This window comes from Doryrhamphus excisus, chromosome 9, assembly GCF_030265055.1.
Source record: "Doryrhamphus excisus isolate RoL2022-K1 chromosome 9, RoL_Dexc_1.0, whole genome shotgun sequence".
In the NCBI taxonomy this organism is placed as follows: domain Eukaryota; kingdom Metazoa; phylum Chordata; class Actinopteri; order Syngnathiformes; family Syngnathidae; genus Doryrhamphus; species Doryrhamphus excisus.
In genome coordinates, this window is record NC_080474.1 from 8,206,325 (window position 1) to 8,219,102 (window position 12,778).

The 12,778-nt window shown below is 38.7% G+C and overlaps 1 protein-coding gene across 1 annotated transcript in view; it reads left to right on the forward strand.

The window, feature by feature from the left end:
* The window catches only part of asic4a (acid-sensing (proton-gated) ion channel family member 4a), a 138,806-nt gene that overhangs the window by 110,615 nt on the left and 15,413 nt on the right, over window positions 1-12,778 (forward strand). The window contains exons 3-5 of the mRNA XM_058083063.1: window positions 1,732-1,859; window positions 1,992-2,145; window positions 11,920-11,973. Coding sequence (XP_057939046.1) covers window positions 1,732-1,859; window positions 1,992-2,145; window positions 11,920-11,973 — 336 coding nt within the window. The remainder of the gene's footprint in view (window positions 1-1,731; window positions 1,860-1,991; window positions 2,146-11,919; window positions 11,974-12,778) is intronic.

Consider the following 12,778-nt stretch of genomic DNA (forward strand, 5'->3'; position numbering starts at 1 on the left):
ATCCCTTTTGATGCAGCATGCTGTAGCTCTTCTGGGGCGGAATTCAAACAAAATCATAATGAGCATCACTTTCTATGGTCATACAGTGGAACACCTCCAACTAAACTTCCGCTTGCATGTTGGGTGGTGTCGGAAAATTGATAGCATGACAAGCTAACAATGCACGTAATGGGATTCACCTCATCTCCCGACAAAGCCCTCTGTTAAACCCCCCCCCAACAATGTTTTATTGCTTTACACACATGCTGTGACCATGTAGTAACAGGTAGGTAGAGCCAGCTATCAGGTAACAGTCATTTCCGTAGCATTATCCATAGACATCGATAGACGCCGCATCGAAGGGACTACAGATGGAAATTAGCAGTTGTGCTATAATCTGGCATGTTTCCATCTGTATTGCTTGCAGATATTCATGAATATGCATTGATAAAATCGAGTGGGTTTGTCCACTGGTGTGATATGTCAGCGTGGCCTGCATATTGGATGGGTCAAGGCCATGTTGTAAATGAATCCAAGTCAATGCACTTACTTCCATAAAGCACCTTTCTCCAAAGACATTTAGGTTTATACACTCCCACAAGCACTAATGTACTTGGGAAACAGTTAGGCGTCAAAAGCAATCACGTTGTTGATGTTAACGTCTATCTATATATATGGCATTATCACCTAGCACAAAATAAGACCATAATAAAACTGGTATAAGTTGAGAGCCAATAGCAACTACTTCAGTCTAGCGTGTGGAATCTCAGGGTTGAACAACTTTTCAGCTTATTGCCACAACATTCTATTAAACGCATACAAGGCATGATTTTTAACCTAGCATTAACTTTTGCAAAATCACTATATATATATATATATATATATATATATATATATATATATATATGTATTATACCCTAACCACTATACTACCCACTATACTCACAAACTTTGGGTAATAGGAGTGTAAAGGTGACTATAGGGGTGTTATATCATGTCGAGAGGGCTCTAATAATGTTAAAAAAAACTGTATTTAGAATATTGTAAACCAATTGTTGTTTCCACGCTTTAACTATGAAAGTATTTGAGTTATAAATTCACTGAAACGGTAAGATCTGGAGCCAAGTAATCATGATAAGTGAGGGATGACTGTCTACTAAAAAAGGTAATCATCAAAAGGTGGGTCAACAAAACAACAGTATACAATTATGCAGTATACAATTTTATTTTTTGGCCTATTTTTCATGATATGAAGTCAAAGATCTAAAAACATTTAAAAAAAAATCAAATCACGCCCTAAATATTGTTTACAAATCTGACTTGGTGAGTATTCAGAATTCATCCACCTCAAAGGTGGCAAATGAAGATACTGATTATTGCACAGGTGCGGCTTCGGTTAGACACAATAAAAGGCGACTCTAGAATGTGTAGTTTAACTAGCGTGACCACCGTTTTACTCACAGCACATTTGGAATGGCCTTTTATTGTGGCCAGTCATGCTGACTCAAAATGGATTGGTTTGTTGCTTTGTTTGACTAGTTTTTTTTTTAAAGAGAGATGGTGTACAAAAGCCAAGGCAAAAGCGTATGAAAACTGAGAATTCATTGAGAATTTTCTTTTTAACTGGACTACAAATGGAAATGAGATTATTATTATCCACTGTTCCCTAATAAGCAAAAATAACCAACAAACTTGTCATTGACATTGACTCTTACTAATGTTCTTTCCAACACCTCTGCTCTATTTTTCAAGATGAGACATCTCTGGAGGCGGGAATCCGAGTTCAAATACACAGTCAGGACGAGCCTCCCTACATTCACCAGCTGGGCTTCGGTGTTTCTCCAGGCTTCCAGACCTTTGTTTCATGCCAAGAGCAAAGGGTAGGTCTTTACTTTCATCACCACAGCATATCTCTTCTGAGCCCAACCACAAGCGCCATCGCTATTTTACTAGTTTAGCTTTAACACTTCACCCCCGCCGGCTTCCCAGCTAATAAATCTTTGTGTGCTTAGTTGACCTACCTGCCCCAGCCCTGGGGGAACTGCCGCTCCAGCAGCAATGAGAAGTTCCCAGGATACGACACGTACAGCATCAGTGCCTGTCGCCTGCTCTGCGAGACCAATGAGGTTGTGAGAGTGTGCAACTGCAGGATGGTGCACATGCCCGGTACGTCCTTTGGAAAAACGCAAGTTATATTTCGTTTACATTACGAGAAACTACTGCTTGTTTTGATTTTTACAAAGTCAGTCATGATTTAAGTCATCTTTAAAGATATTATTCTATATGGGGATAATGTTGACGTTCTCTGGAATACCACCTCCCACTTAATCGGCCCTGTGATTGACTGCGTCAAACCTCTTCCTTGTGTGTGAACAAGGCACCCATGTGGCACCCTCGCTGCGGTTCCATATGACACCCCCCTCTATCAGCAGTTTACATATGCATACAAAACATTTGTGTTTTTACCATTAATTTTACTATTATAACCTAACATTCATTCATTCTCCATGCCACTAAACCCTTATTAGGGCACGGCGTAAACTGGAGCCTATCCCAGCTGACTTTGGGCAAGTACACCCTGGACTGGTTGCCAGCCAATCACATGGCACAAACAACACACTCACATTCATACCTATGGACAATTTAGAGGCTTCAGTTAATCGAACAAAACAAAACAAAAACGAGATAAAATATCTTTGGCCATATAAAATACATATGCTATATACAACTACATACAAAGATGAAGAACATTCCTAAATTTAAAGCCAGAAAGCCTCAAGAATGAAATAAATGATTATTTTCAATTATTATTTGCAGGCAACAATTGGAATAATGGATGGGTCCACTCCATCATAGCATTTGCATGATATCATTGCCCATGTGCAAAAAATTTCATCTGCATTTTTGCCCACTTGAACCCTCTGAGTGCAGATGTAATTTGGCGTGCCGCTTGTCTGACCTTGAGGTGTAATAAAATGTGGAGCGGAATGCTCTTTCGGTGTGCTGGATGCTCTCAGTCACATGTCATACCTGATTAACATCTCAGTGATTTCCAGACCCTTTTTGCTCTACCTGGTAAACTTTTTCGGGGCATTGTCACATGTGCTGTGCCCCCATTAATTCATTGAATCCCAGCCATTTTTTAAAAGCCGTCCCTCTCAGTACCGACCATGTTTTGATTTTTGAAGGCACACATAATATTGTGTTAAAGGGCTATATAAACATGGTATATACCAAAAGAAAGGGTACACTCTCGTCTTTCAGCAGAAAAAAATATGGTAATGGTAATGGTAATGGTAATGGTTTAATTTCATTTGAACATGCATCAGATTACAATTGAGTGCATCACATAATCAGTTCCCAGTTCCACATGTCCAAAAGGAGTAGGAAGAAGCAAAGCTTATTAAATCCTACCCCTCCATCTGGTACTTTTACAATCAGTAACTGTTACATTTGTTCACTTCCTGCTTTCCAAATATAATTTCAGGTTTTTTTTATTTATTTTATAAACGTTTTTTTTTATTAATTTATTTATTTTTTGTCACGTACCAAAGTACGAGGTGATATGACCATACAATGACATAATGGGTACCATAGTAAGTGTCAATATAGTGATATATATAGCACATCATGACTGGTTCAAGACTCTTCATCCTTGTATTTAGCAAACATCAACTGCTTGTATTGTTTCTTGAATTGGCTCATCGTTGTGCATTGTTTGAGGTCCTTACTCAATCCATTCCATAGTTTGATTCCACATACTGAAATGCTATGGCTTTTTAACGTAGTCCTAGCATATAAGTGTTTCAAATTTAGTTCTTCCCTGAGATCATATTTCTCCTCTCTTGTAGAGAAGTATTGGATGACATTTTTAGGTAATTGGTTCTTTTTAGCCTTATGCATTATTTTAGCTGTTTGAAGAACTATATCAGCGAGCTGAATTATTTGTGATTTTAGAAATAATGAGTTAGTATGTTCTCTGTAGGCGGCATTATGAATTATCCTTACTGACCTTTTTTGCAGTACATTTAGCGAGTGAAGATTGCTTTTATAGTTATTACCCCATATTTCCACACAATAAGTAAGATATGGTAGAACCAGAGAGCAATAAAGAGTGTGGAGTGATTTCTGATTGAGAACAAATTTTGCTTTGTTCTATACTGAAATATTTCTGGCCACCTTATGTTGTATATTTGTAATATGAGGTTTCCAGCTCATATTTTCATCTATTGTGATCCCCAGAAATGTATTTTCGTTCACCCTTTCAATGTCTACACCGTATTTGTATTTGCTGGTGCGTGTCCTTTCTGCTGTTACCAAACAGCATGATTTTAGTTTTACTTAGGTTCAAGGACAATAGTAATCCACATTAGAACATAGGTAAGTTTCAGCAAAATATCAGTTCTTAACAAAAAAATCCTATAAATACGTCTTTGGAGCGAGTGGCCGGGTTGAAGACCATAGTAAAACTTATAAATACGTTATAAATCCGTTTTTGGTAGTGAATGACTTCATCGATTATTACCACATACATGTACATGTGTTTGTATGTTATCGACCTAACCCAAAAACAACTTAAAGGAAGAAACCCAGTCGTGACAGAATCATTAAGATGGACATTAATCTCTTTGAGAATTAGGGTTTATGATAGGCGATGATGGTGCGGGATCAGTGAGGAGAGGAATCTTTGTTTTTCATGTTTGTGTGGACATGGCTTGAGATCTGATACGACACCCAGTTCGCCACACGGGCTAGACCTCATATAGCTCGGGATAAGCTGTCTTGACACTATGCTCCTTTGCCATTTCAATTCATAACGCTTTCATTGCACATTTGGTGTGACGTTCTTTCCAGCCCTTTTGTCGGATTTGAGTTTGACACGTTTTTGCAAGGCTCACAAGATATGTTAAAGTCACCCAGAAATATGCTGAAGTCGGCATGATGCCACATAAGATTGTTCAAAAGTTTTTGTGCGATTGTTTTTGTCCGTATTTTTCACAAAGGGCAACATTAGTGGCATTCACAGTTGGAGTTTCTACAGTAATGGTATGTGTCTGGGCCTTCAGCATGGAGTTAACGCACCTCTTAATAGCACCACTATCCATCCATCGATACATTTTCTTCTTCTTATTCAAGGTCAGGTCGCTAGGGCAACAGCCTAAGACGAGTAGTTCAGCCTTACATGTTCTCGGCTGCTTCGTCTAGTTGCTCCTGGTGAAGCCTAAGGAGATCCCACGACACATTGGAGAGACATAGTCTCTCCTGGGTTTTGCCTGAGGTCTCCCCTGGTTGGACGTTCCCTGAACACTTCCCCAGGGAGGCGACTGGAAGGCTTTCTCCTGGATGAGAGTGCTTCTCACCTTATCTCTAAAGACTAGGTCACAGCCAGATGCACGATTGTTTGGCTGTGCAATTTTTGACGTTCCCCAAATTCTTGGAAGGGGGTTGTTCATGGAGAATGTAGCTGTTGTGTCGTGGTAGTTGTGGTGACCATAAAGGAGTAAGATCTCCGAAATATCCAAAGTTGCGATGCCCACACTAATTATGGATGCGGGGTGAACGTGGGGTGCACGACACACATGGGAGTCGACAACTGCAACATACAAAAAATATTCTCAAAAAAATAAATAAATAAATAAATATTCTCAAACTTCAAATCTGATTGGACAAAAAAAAACATATACATGTTCTGGATAATAGACTATTTGGGAATACCGTATTCCCTCTGTACATCTGTACCAAACAGTCCTGATTGGCGAAGGGAGAACCCGTTCATTGTGTTTTGCATTCCGCTTTGCTAGCGATCATACCTATATTGTCGCAAGGGCGTCATTATGGAACACTGTAAATGAATCTTGGCAGTACGAGGAGGAGTAAAATACTAAAATGGGAGCAATAGCTTTTAACAAGCATACAAAAACGCTACGGTCAAACTGCGCCAGAACAAAGCACATCAGAAGAGAGAATACGCGAGTCACTTAATAATTGCTTGTGTCCAAGGGATTGAGTATTAAAATTCAAAATACAATTTACTTTTTAAACAAGAGGGAAATGTGTGCCTCTCTTAGGAAAGTATATAAAGTGTATTCCGAGGGATTTTACAGCTTTAAAACACATACAATAGTTGCAAATAACTTTGGCTACTTTGTGGATTTCACTTATTGCGAGCTATTTTGGGACCACTCCCATCCTCGATCTCAGCCATGGCATGACCATCTCTTTTGGCATGTCAGCTCGACTGCTGGCTCGGTAGCCAGTCTCTATGCAGTGTGAAATGTAATGTCATCTAACGTCATGACTCACAACATTAATGATGCCTAGTGACCAGAATACTACACATAAATTGTCTTTCAATATTTTTTGCCTATTGATAGGCCATAGTCAACCACAAAACAGCAATCATTTATTCATATTTTTTTGAAAAACTACAATATAGCCACAGAACAATATTCTAACCGTTATAGCGACGGATGGCTGTAAATGATTACAATTTAATGTAGAATTTATCAGTCTATGTGACAGAGTAAAAAAAACAAATGTGTGTGTGTCAAACAGACAGTGGTAGAATGTTTACCACTATTGATTCCTTTTTGGCCATTTTCTCCAATCATCTGGAGGATATGACTCAGACACCAATCTTCCAATGACAAAATGCTGTGCCTAGACTGGCTCAGCATGTGTGTCATCAAGACAAGTGCAAATATCCATGTCACTGAGACAAACTGGATACTTAATTTTTGCTGGGGGTGGATGGGTTTAAGCTTAATCATACATCCGTCTCTGTGTGCTGCAATGAATGAAGCTGAATTTTTCTTCAGGTTAATCAATTCAAAAGATAAAAACAACACATAAATAAAACAACACTGAGGGTGAAATACTGTACTAACTGGCTGTATTTTGTATCAGGGTGTATGTATATCAATGGCATCAACCCATATAGCGTCCCATATATGCCAGAGAGAGAGGTTAGCATCAGCGATTCACTTGATTTCCAACAACTTCAAATGTGATAACTCATTTGACAATGGAATGCACATTCGACTTAAACAGATTATGCATAATTAGCATAACATACTTTAATTTTTCTACAGCTCAACAAGCGACAGGCCTGACTCATATACTCATATAAGACTCATATAATAAAAGCAGTGTTGCTTGATGTGCTTGACAGGCGTATACGACAGCGTGTACCAGTTCCCACTGATATCCAGCAACTTGGCACAGCCATTAAAGAGGAGTGGACCAACAAACAATCTGATAAACTCTATGCAAAGATGTGTTGCACTGCATGAGGCAAATGGTGGTCACATCAGATACTGACTGGTTCTGAGTCCCCAGACCCCAATAAAGCAAAAAAAAATGCACATTTCAGAATGGCCTTTTATTGTGGACAGTCTAAGGCACACTGTGCATTCATCATGATGTCTGATGAGCATCTTGCTGTGGCACAGCAGTGAGGTGAGATGGATTATCTCAGTAAAGCAGAAGTGCTCACGATCAAACATTTAGACATTTCAAACATTTGAAATAAATATCAATATTGTTTATCTGGAATGAATTTCAGATCTTTGAGTCCATCTCATGAAAAATGTGAGCAAAAAGTGTTGCGTTCATATTTTTGTTGAGTGTACATATGTATACACTTAAGAAATAAACAATTAAAAGTAAAACTTAGATGTATAAAAGGGATAATAATACTGTATAATGCAATTCAAGTAAGTGGGTGGGTGATTAATAAACAGAGACATTATCTGCATTTGTAACAAAAGACAGTATTTACCATCCATGCATTTTCTATGCCGCTTATCCTCACTAGGGGACAGTGGGGACAGTATTTACATTTTTTAAAAACAGGATTGGTGGGGGTGCCAACACTGGCACATTCAAGTGTTGATCACAGTGACGGACTGGGGGCAGATGCACATCCCTGTGACTGATTTGCACTTTTTTCTCTGTTTTAAGCATCACACAGAAAATAATTGAGAACCCCTAATATAACGTCACATGTGTAATGTTGTAAGTTGTATTCATTGCTTTTGATTAAATAAATTTGCATCCATCCCAAAGCGAAAGTGCCGTCTTCACCAGAAGTGAGGTTTTGGTGCAAATGAACAAGACAGCACTGCTATGAAATGAAATGAAAAGGGGCCGTTTTGGGAGAAACATTTGAATTAACAGCTTGTGAGCTCTGTTCACTGGGGAGTTTGGAGAGAGCAGCAGAACCACTTTGCTTCCCACCATGATGTATTGCATCAGGAATTCTATTTACTGTAGATATCAGATGTAATAAATGTAGAAGCTTTACCATGCTGGCTCTAGGAAAGTGCCTGTGTCGAGCACTACACATTAGTGAGCTGCACTTATCACAACTGAACACAATTTATTGTTGAATATTAAACAGTCAGAAATTCCTTTATAGGACTCTAGAGAGCAATCGGCTCAAAAGCTTGTCAGGGGAGCGTGAGGCCAAATTGTGAATTGAAAATCTTTTCCGGTCTCCACCACACAGCTGCTAAAATGTAAGAGCACTGAGTTTTACAGTGTTACACGATAAACAGATATATATTTATGTATATAATTCTCTCATGGAGCTGGTCATTCATGTTTACTGAACAGTATACACTAATCCCTTTATCATGGTTACTGATTGCAGGAGGTCATAACTCAATCTAACAGCCTGACTCATGGTGTCATCTTACAAAAAACGCTAAACTCATCACACACCAACTTAACACTCAAAAAGTAGCTGGGAAATATACCAGTACTAATACACGTTTAAAAATGGAAAAAATATACATTTTAAAGTTTGCCTATAAAGTATTTGTCTGAACAAAGCATTTCATTGGAGGACAAGCAACATAGAGAATGCTGTCTCTGTCCACCAGAAGGAGACTGACATCATTGCAGCACCCTGGCAGGCACCAATGAATGCTTTTCTTGGACAATGTATTATGGGAAAATGTTAAGATAGTTGTTTTTTAGTAGTTTTCTGTAGTATTGTAGTATTGTAGTAACAAGTTGCTGTATGATGAGTTTAGCGTTCTTTGTAAGATAATAAGACAAGTCTGTTATATTGAGGCATGACCTAATTTCCACTGAATTCACAGACTGCTCATGATTGACTCCCGCCAAAGAAGAGCTACAATTAGCTCACTGACTTGGCACAGTATTTAAACAATTAGTAGTAGTACTAAAGTAAAGGAGACGTCCAGAGATTAGAATTTAGCCATATCGCTTTATTTGCTGCAGGGTTCCAAGAGTATGCGGGGCTCACTTAGACACTGATGTCTATTAGGGGGCCATGAGTTTAAGACCCTTGCCTTGGTCTGGCTTTAACGAGCAGAAAAACGCCTCTATCCCCTATAGCCCAACCCCTGAATCACAAACCATTCACCGGACAAAACTGTGAGGGTTTGTAAATGAGTAACTTAGGAGAAGAGCTTTGAGCAAAGGCTTACAGTCTTTATTGAAATTCTCACGGAAAAAACTAAACTGGAAAAACTCAACAAATGGCTAACAAAATCTAGCCTATAGTAAAAACTTCATAAAGAGTAAGAGGATGTAACGAGTCGAGGATCGAAAGGTAATCAGCTAAAGGCAGCAAGGCTGAAACGTGGAAGTCCGGAGACTAATCCGACGCCGTTCTTCCACTCAGGTGACGCTAAATACCCACTTGGCTAATTGCCGAGTGGGTACAGCTGCTGCTCATCATGCTTGACTCAAGACTCTTGTTGCCAAAGATTGATGACGGGTAGGGGAGAGCCAAATGAAAGCCACTTCTGTACTTTGCCATGACTTCTTTCTTGAATTCAGTATTGTTTATCTATCAAATGCTGGCATTTGTGTTATATCCTAAAAAGCACAGACTGTTAATGTCCACTGATGCATTATGGTACAAAATTTTGCACCGTCATGACTCCACAACACCACAGCAGTTGTAGGCGATTAAAAAAGGCACGGAGACTGTCTGCCAGCTTATTCTAACAATCAAAGTTGTGCGGTGTGCTTGAACGCCTCATCTCGTCCCATGACCAACCCCACTGCCATTGAAAGTAAGGGAGCACAGTGCTTGATAAGCAGGAAGAAAGGAGTTACGCGCATATTAAAGATGATTAAATGACTCCGGTAGGAATTTGTCCCAATTCTGATAGAAGCACTAGCCGTTCTTCAAAGACACTGAATCACTGACGCATGAATGCTTGTTTTGAGTACACAATTCCTAGTTAGGTCAATGTTTACTTATAAAGCACATTTAAATCATATTGTTCATGCTGCCCCAAAATGCTATACAGAAGAAGAAAATAACATTTTAAATAAATTATTAAAATATTACAATAAAAATAAAATAAAACAAGCAATGAAATCTTTTGTTTTTTCCGTGAGCAAGCGAGCAGCTAGTTGGGATTAGGACTAGTTTGTTAGGTGCAATGTTTGGCCGTACAATAACAAACATACAGTATTTTTTGGAAACACTTTTCATTGAAAAATAAATCATATGAAAACTGGGGCGTAAAATCAATATTTTAAATATTTTAGTAGCGTTTGTATATTTTAGTAGCATTTGATTTTGTCTGACTTTGATTGATTTGGTTAATTGTTGTACGTTCCTCTGTAATAACAATACACTAATCCCGACTTTAACTGGTCGACTGGTATATATTTTTATTGTTAGAGCATAGAAAATATGCTTACCACCTTCTGAATATTTTTTTCACCATCATTAGAGCCCTCTAGACATGAAATAACACCCCTACAGTCACCTATCCTCTCATATCACCCAACAAAATAGTCATTCATCCATTCATCCACCTTGTATGCCGCTTATCCTCACTAGGGTCGCGGGGTTTGCTGGAGCCTACTATATCATAGTAATAGGAGGAAATAAAACACAATATAGATTCTTGTTGTCTCATGACACCTAGTGACCAGTGTGGAATGTTACATCTTTGAATGCGTCTTCTGAATGCCTTATGTCTGTATTTTGGTTCATTTAGCCATTTTTATGCTTCAAAATGCTTTTTAAAATGTACAATATATAAATGTAAATATTTTTGGACAAATAATGGGCCATATTCAACTACAGAACAGTGATGATTTGTTCATTTTGAAAAACTGTGATAAAGTGAAGCTGAATTTGAGGAGTGAATTGGCACGAGATTACTGTGATATGAGAAGAATAACCATTTTGTTCTGATAAGGCTTGTCCTCATCCAGGTCACAAGTGAGCTGGAGCCTATCCCAGCTGACTTTGGGGCGATACACTTCAACAATGATATTTCAATATTTATGACTCCGTGTGAAGCTATTTAAGGCATCTTCCACTTTTAACCACCACCAAGGCATAAAAGCAAAAATGTGTTTTCCTTGATTTGGTTGGGTCAAAATCAATATTTTATTATGCGAGTCTATTTCTATATTTGGTTGACCACCCAAAAAAGCTATTAGGTTGTTCTTGTCCATGACATGTGGACAGCAGATGGAAACCCTGCACAGCCCGTGCTGCTCATAAATAGCCCCACTTTTATTGCAAATTAGCTTCATTTAATTGCAAAATATGATACAGTGAAGTTGGAAAAACTGAGTGTGTAAAAAAAAATCAGATGCTATTTCACTGCACATTAATCTGCATTTACCTCACGAAGAAACAAAACCAAACCTTGCTAATGACTTTTGTAGCTAATGAATACCTGCATTTAATGACCTGGCTTGTTTTGTTTCAAGACTTTTGCGGTAAATATGCCTCAAGATTGCAGTAACATGCTCCATTCCTCAATGACAGTAATGCTTGGTGAACGGAAGCCATGCTCTGTGCGTCTGCCCTCATTTCCAGATGAATGATAAGCTCTGCAGTGTTGTTCGCAGTCATGCTTTCCCATCGCAGTTGGCATGGGTCACTGATCATTGTGATTGATCTGACTCATTATGTGTTCTCCTCTCCAGGAACCGCTGATATCTGTCCTCCAAGTCAAATCAACTGTGTTGACAAAGCACTAGGTAAGAAACAATCTTCCTTCACTTCTTTTCTCATTATAATAGATTCCCGAGAAGGCAGACACAATTGTTTGCAGTTCAGATGCATGTTTTGGAGTAAAAGAATAACATTTTTTTAGTGCACAGTAAAGTAAAAGAATAAAAAAGTAAAATGTAGGGCTTTGATCAAACCCACAAAATCGACATGAAATGGCAGCAGCTGTACCATTACACCACTACGGCCTGACAGGAGAATTGGTGAATTTATTCTTGTATTCTCCAGCATGCTGTCAATCATTGCAGCAACAAATATTGGTCTATTTCCTTTTCTCTCCCGCCTCAGGCTGACTGGGTGCTCTGTGCCTCACCTTTCTTCCTCGTTCTTGTCACCGCATAGCGAGCAGAAAAGTAGTCAATGGTTACACAAGATTTACTCATTGTATTAAAAATATTAGCAATATATTTAGCTATAGTGCTGGCCTCAACAAGAAAGCACCTAAAATAAAAGTACACAGAGTTGATGTAATATTGCTACTCCTCTCTAGAAGGTGAAAGTGTGATGTGAAGAGAGTGAAAACTATGAGTTGGTTGTGTGCCTGCCTCTTCTCCTGGTAGCGTTTCCCTCAGTCATATGTCAAGTGTTGCACAGCTCTGATTGTGCTACAGTATGTGAGTATCCGTGTCAAGAAGGCCTTCTGTGAGAAGCGATTGGACTATAACGCATTAAGCAAGGCAAACCTAAAAAATAATGTTCTCAGTGTATTCAAACTCCTACTAATCAGTGTCCGTAACATTAAGACTAGGGTTGTCATTCATTCATTCATTCATT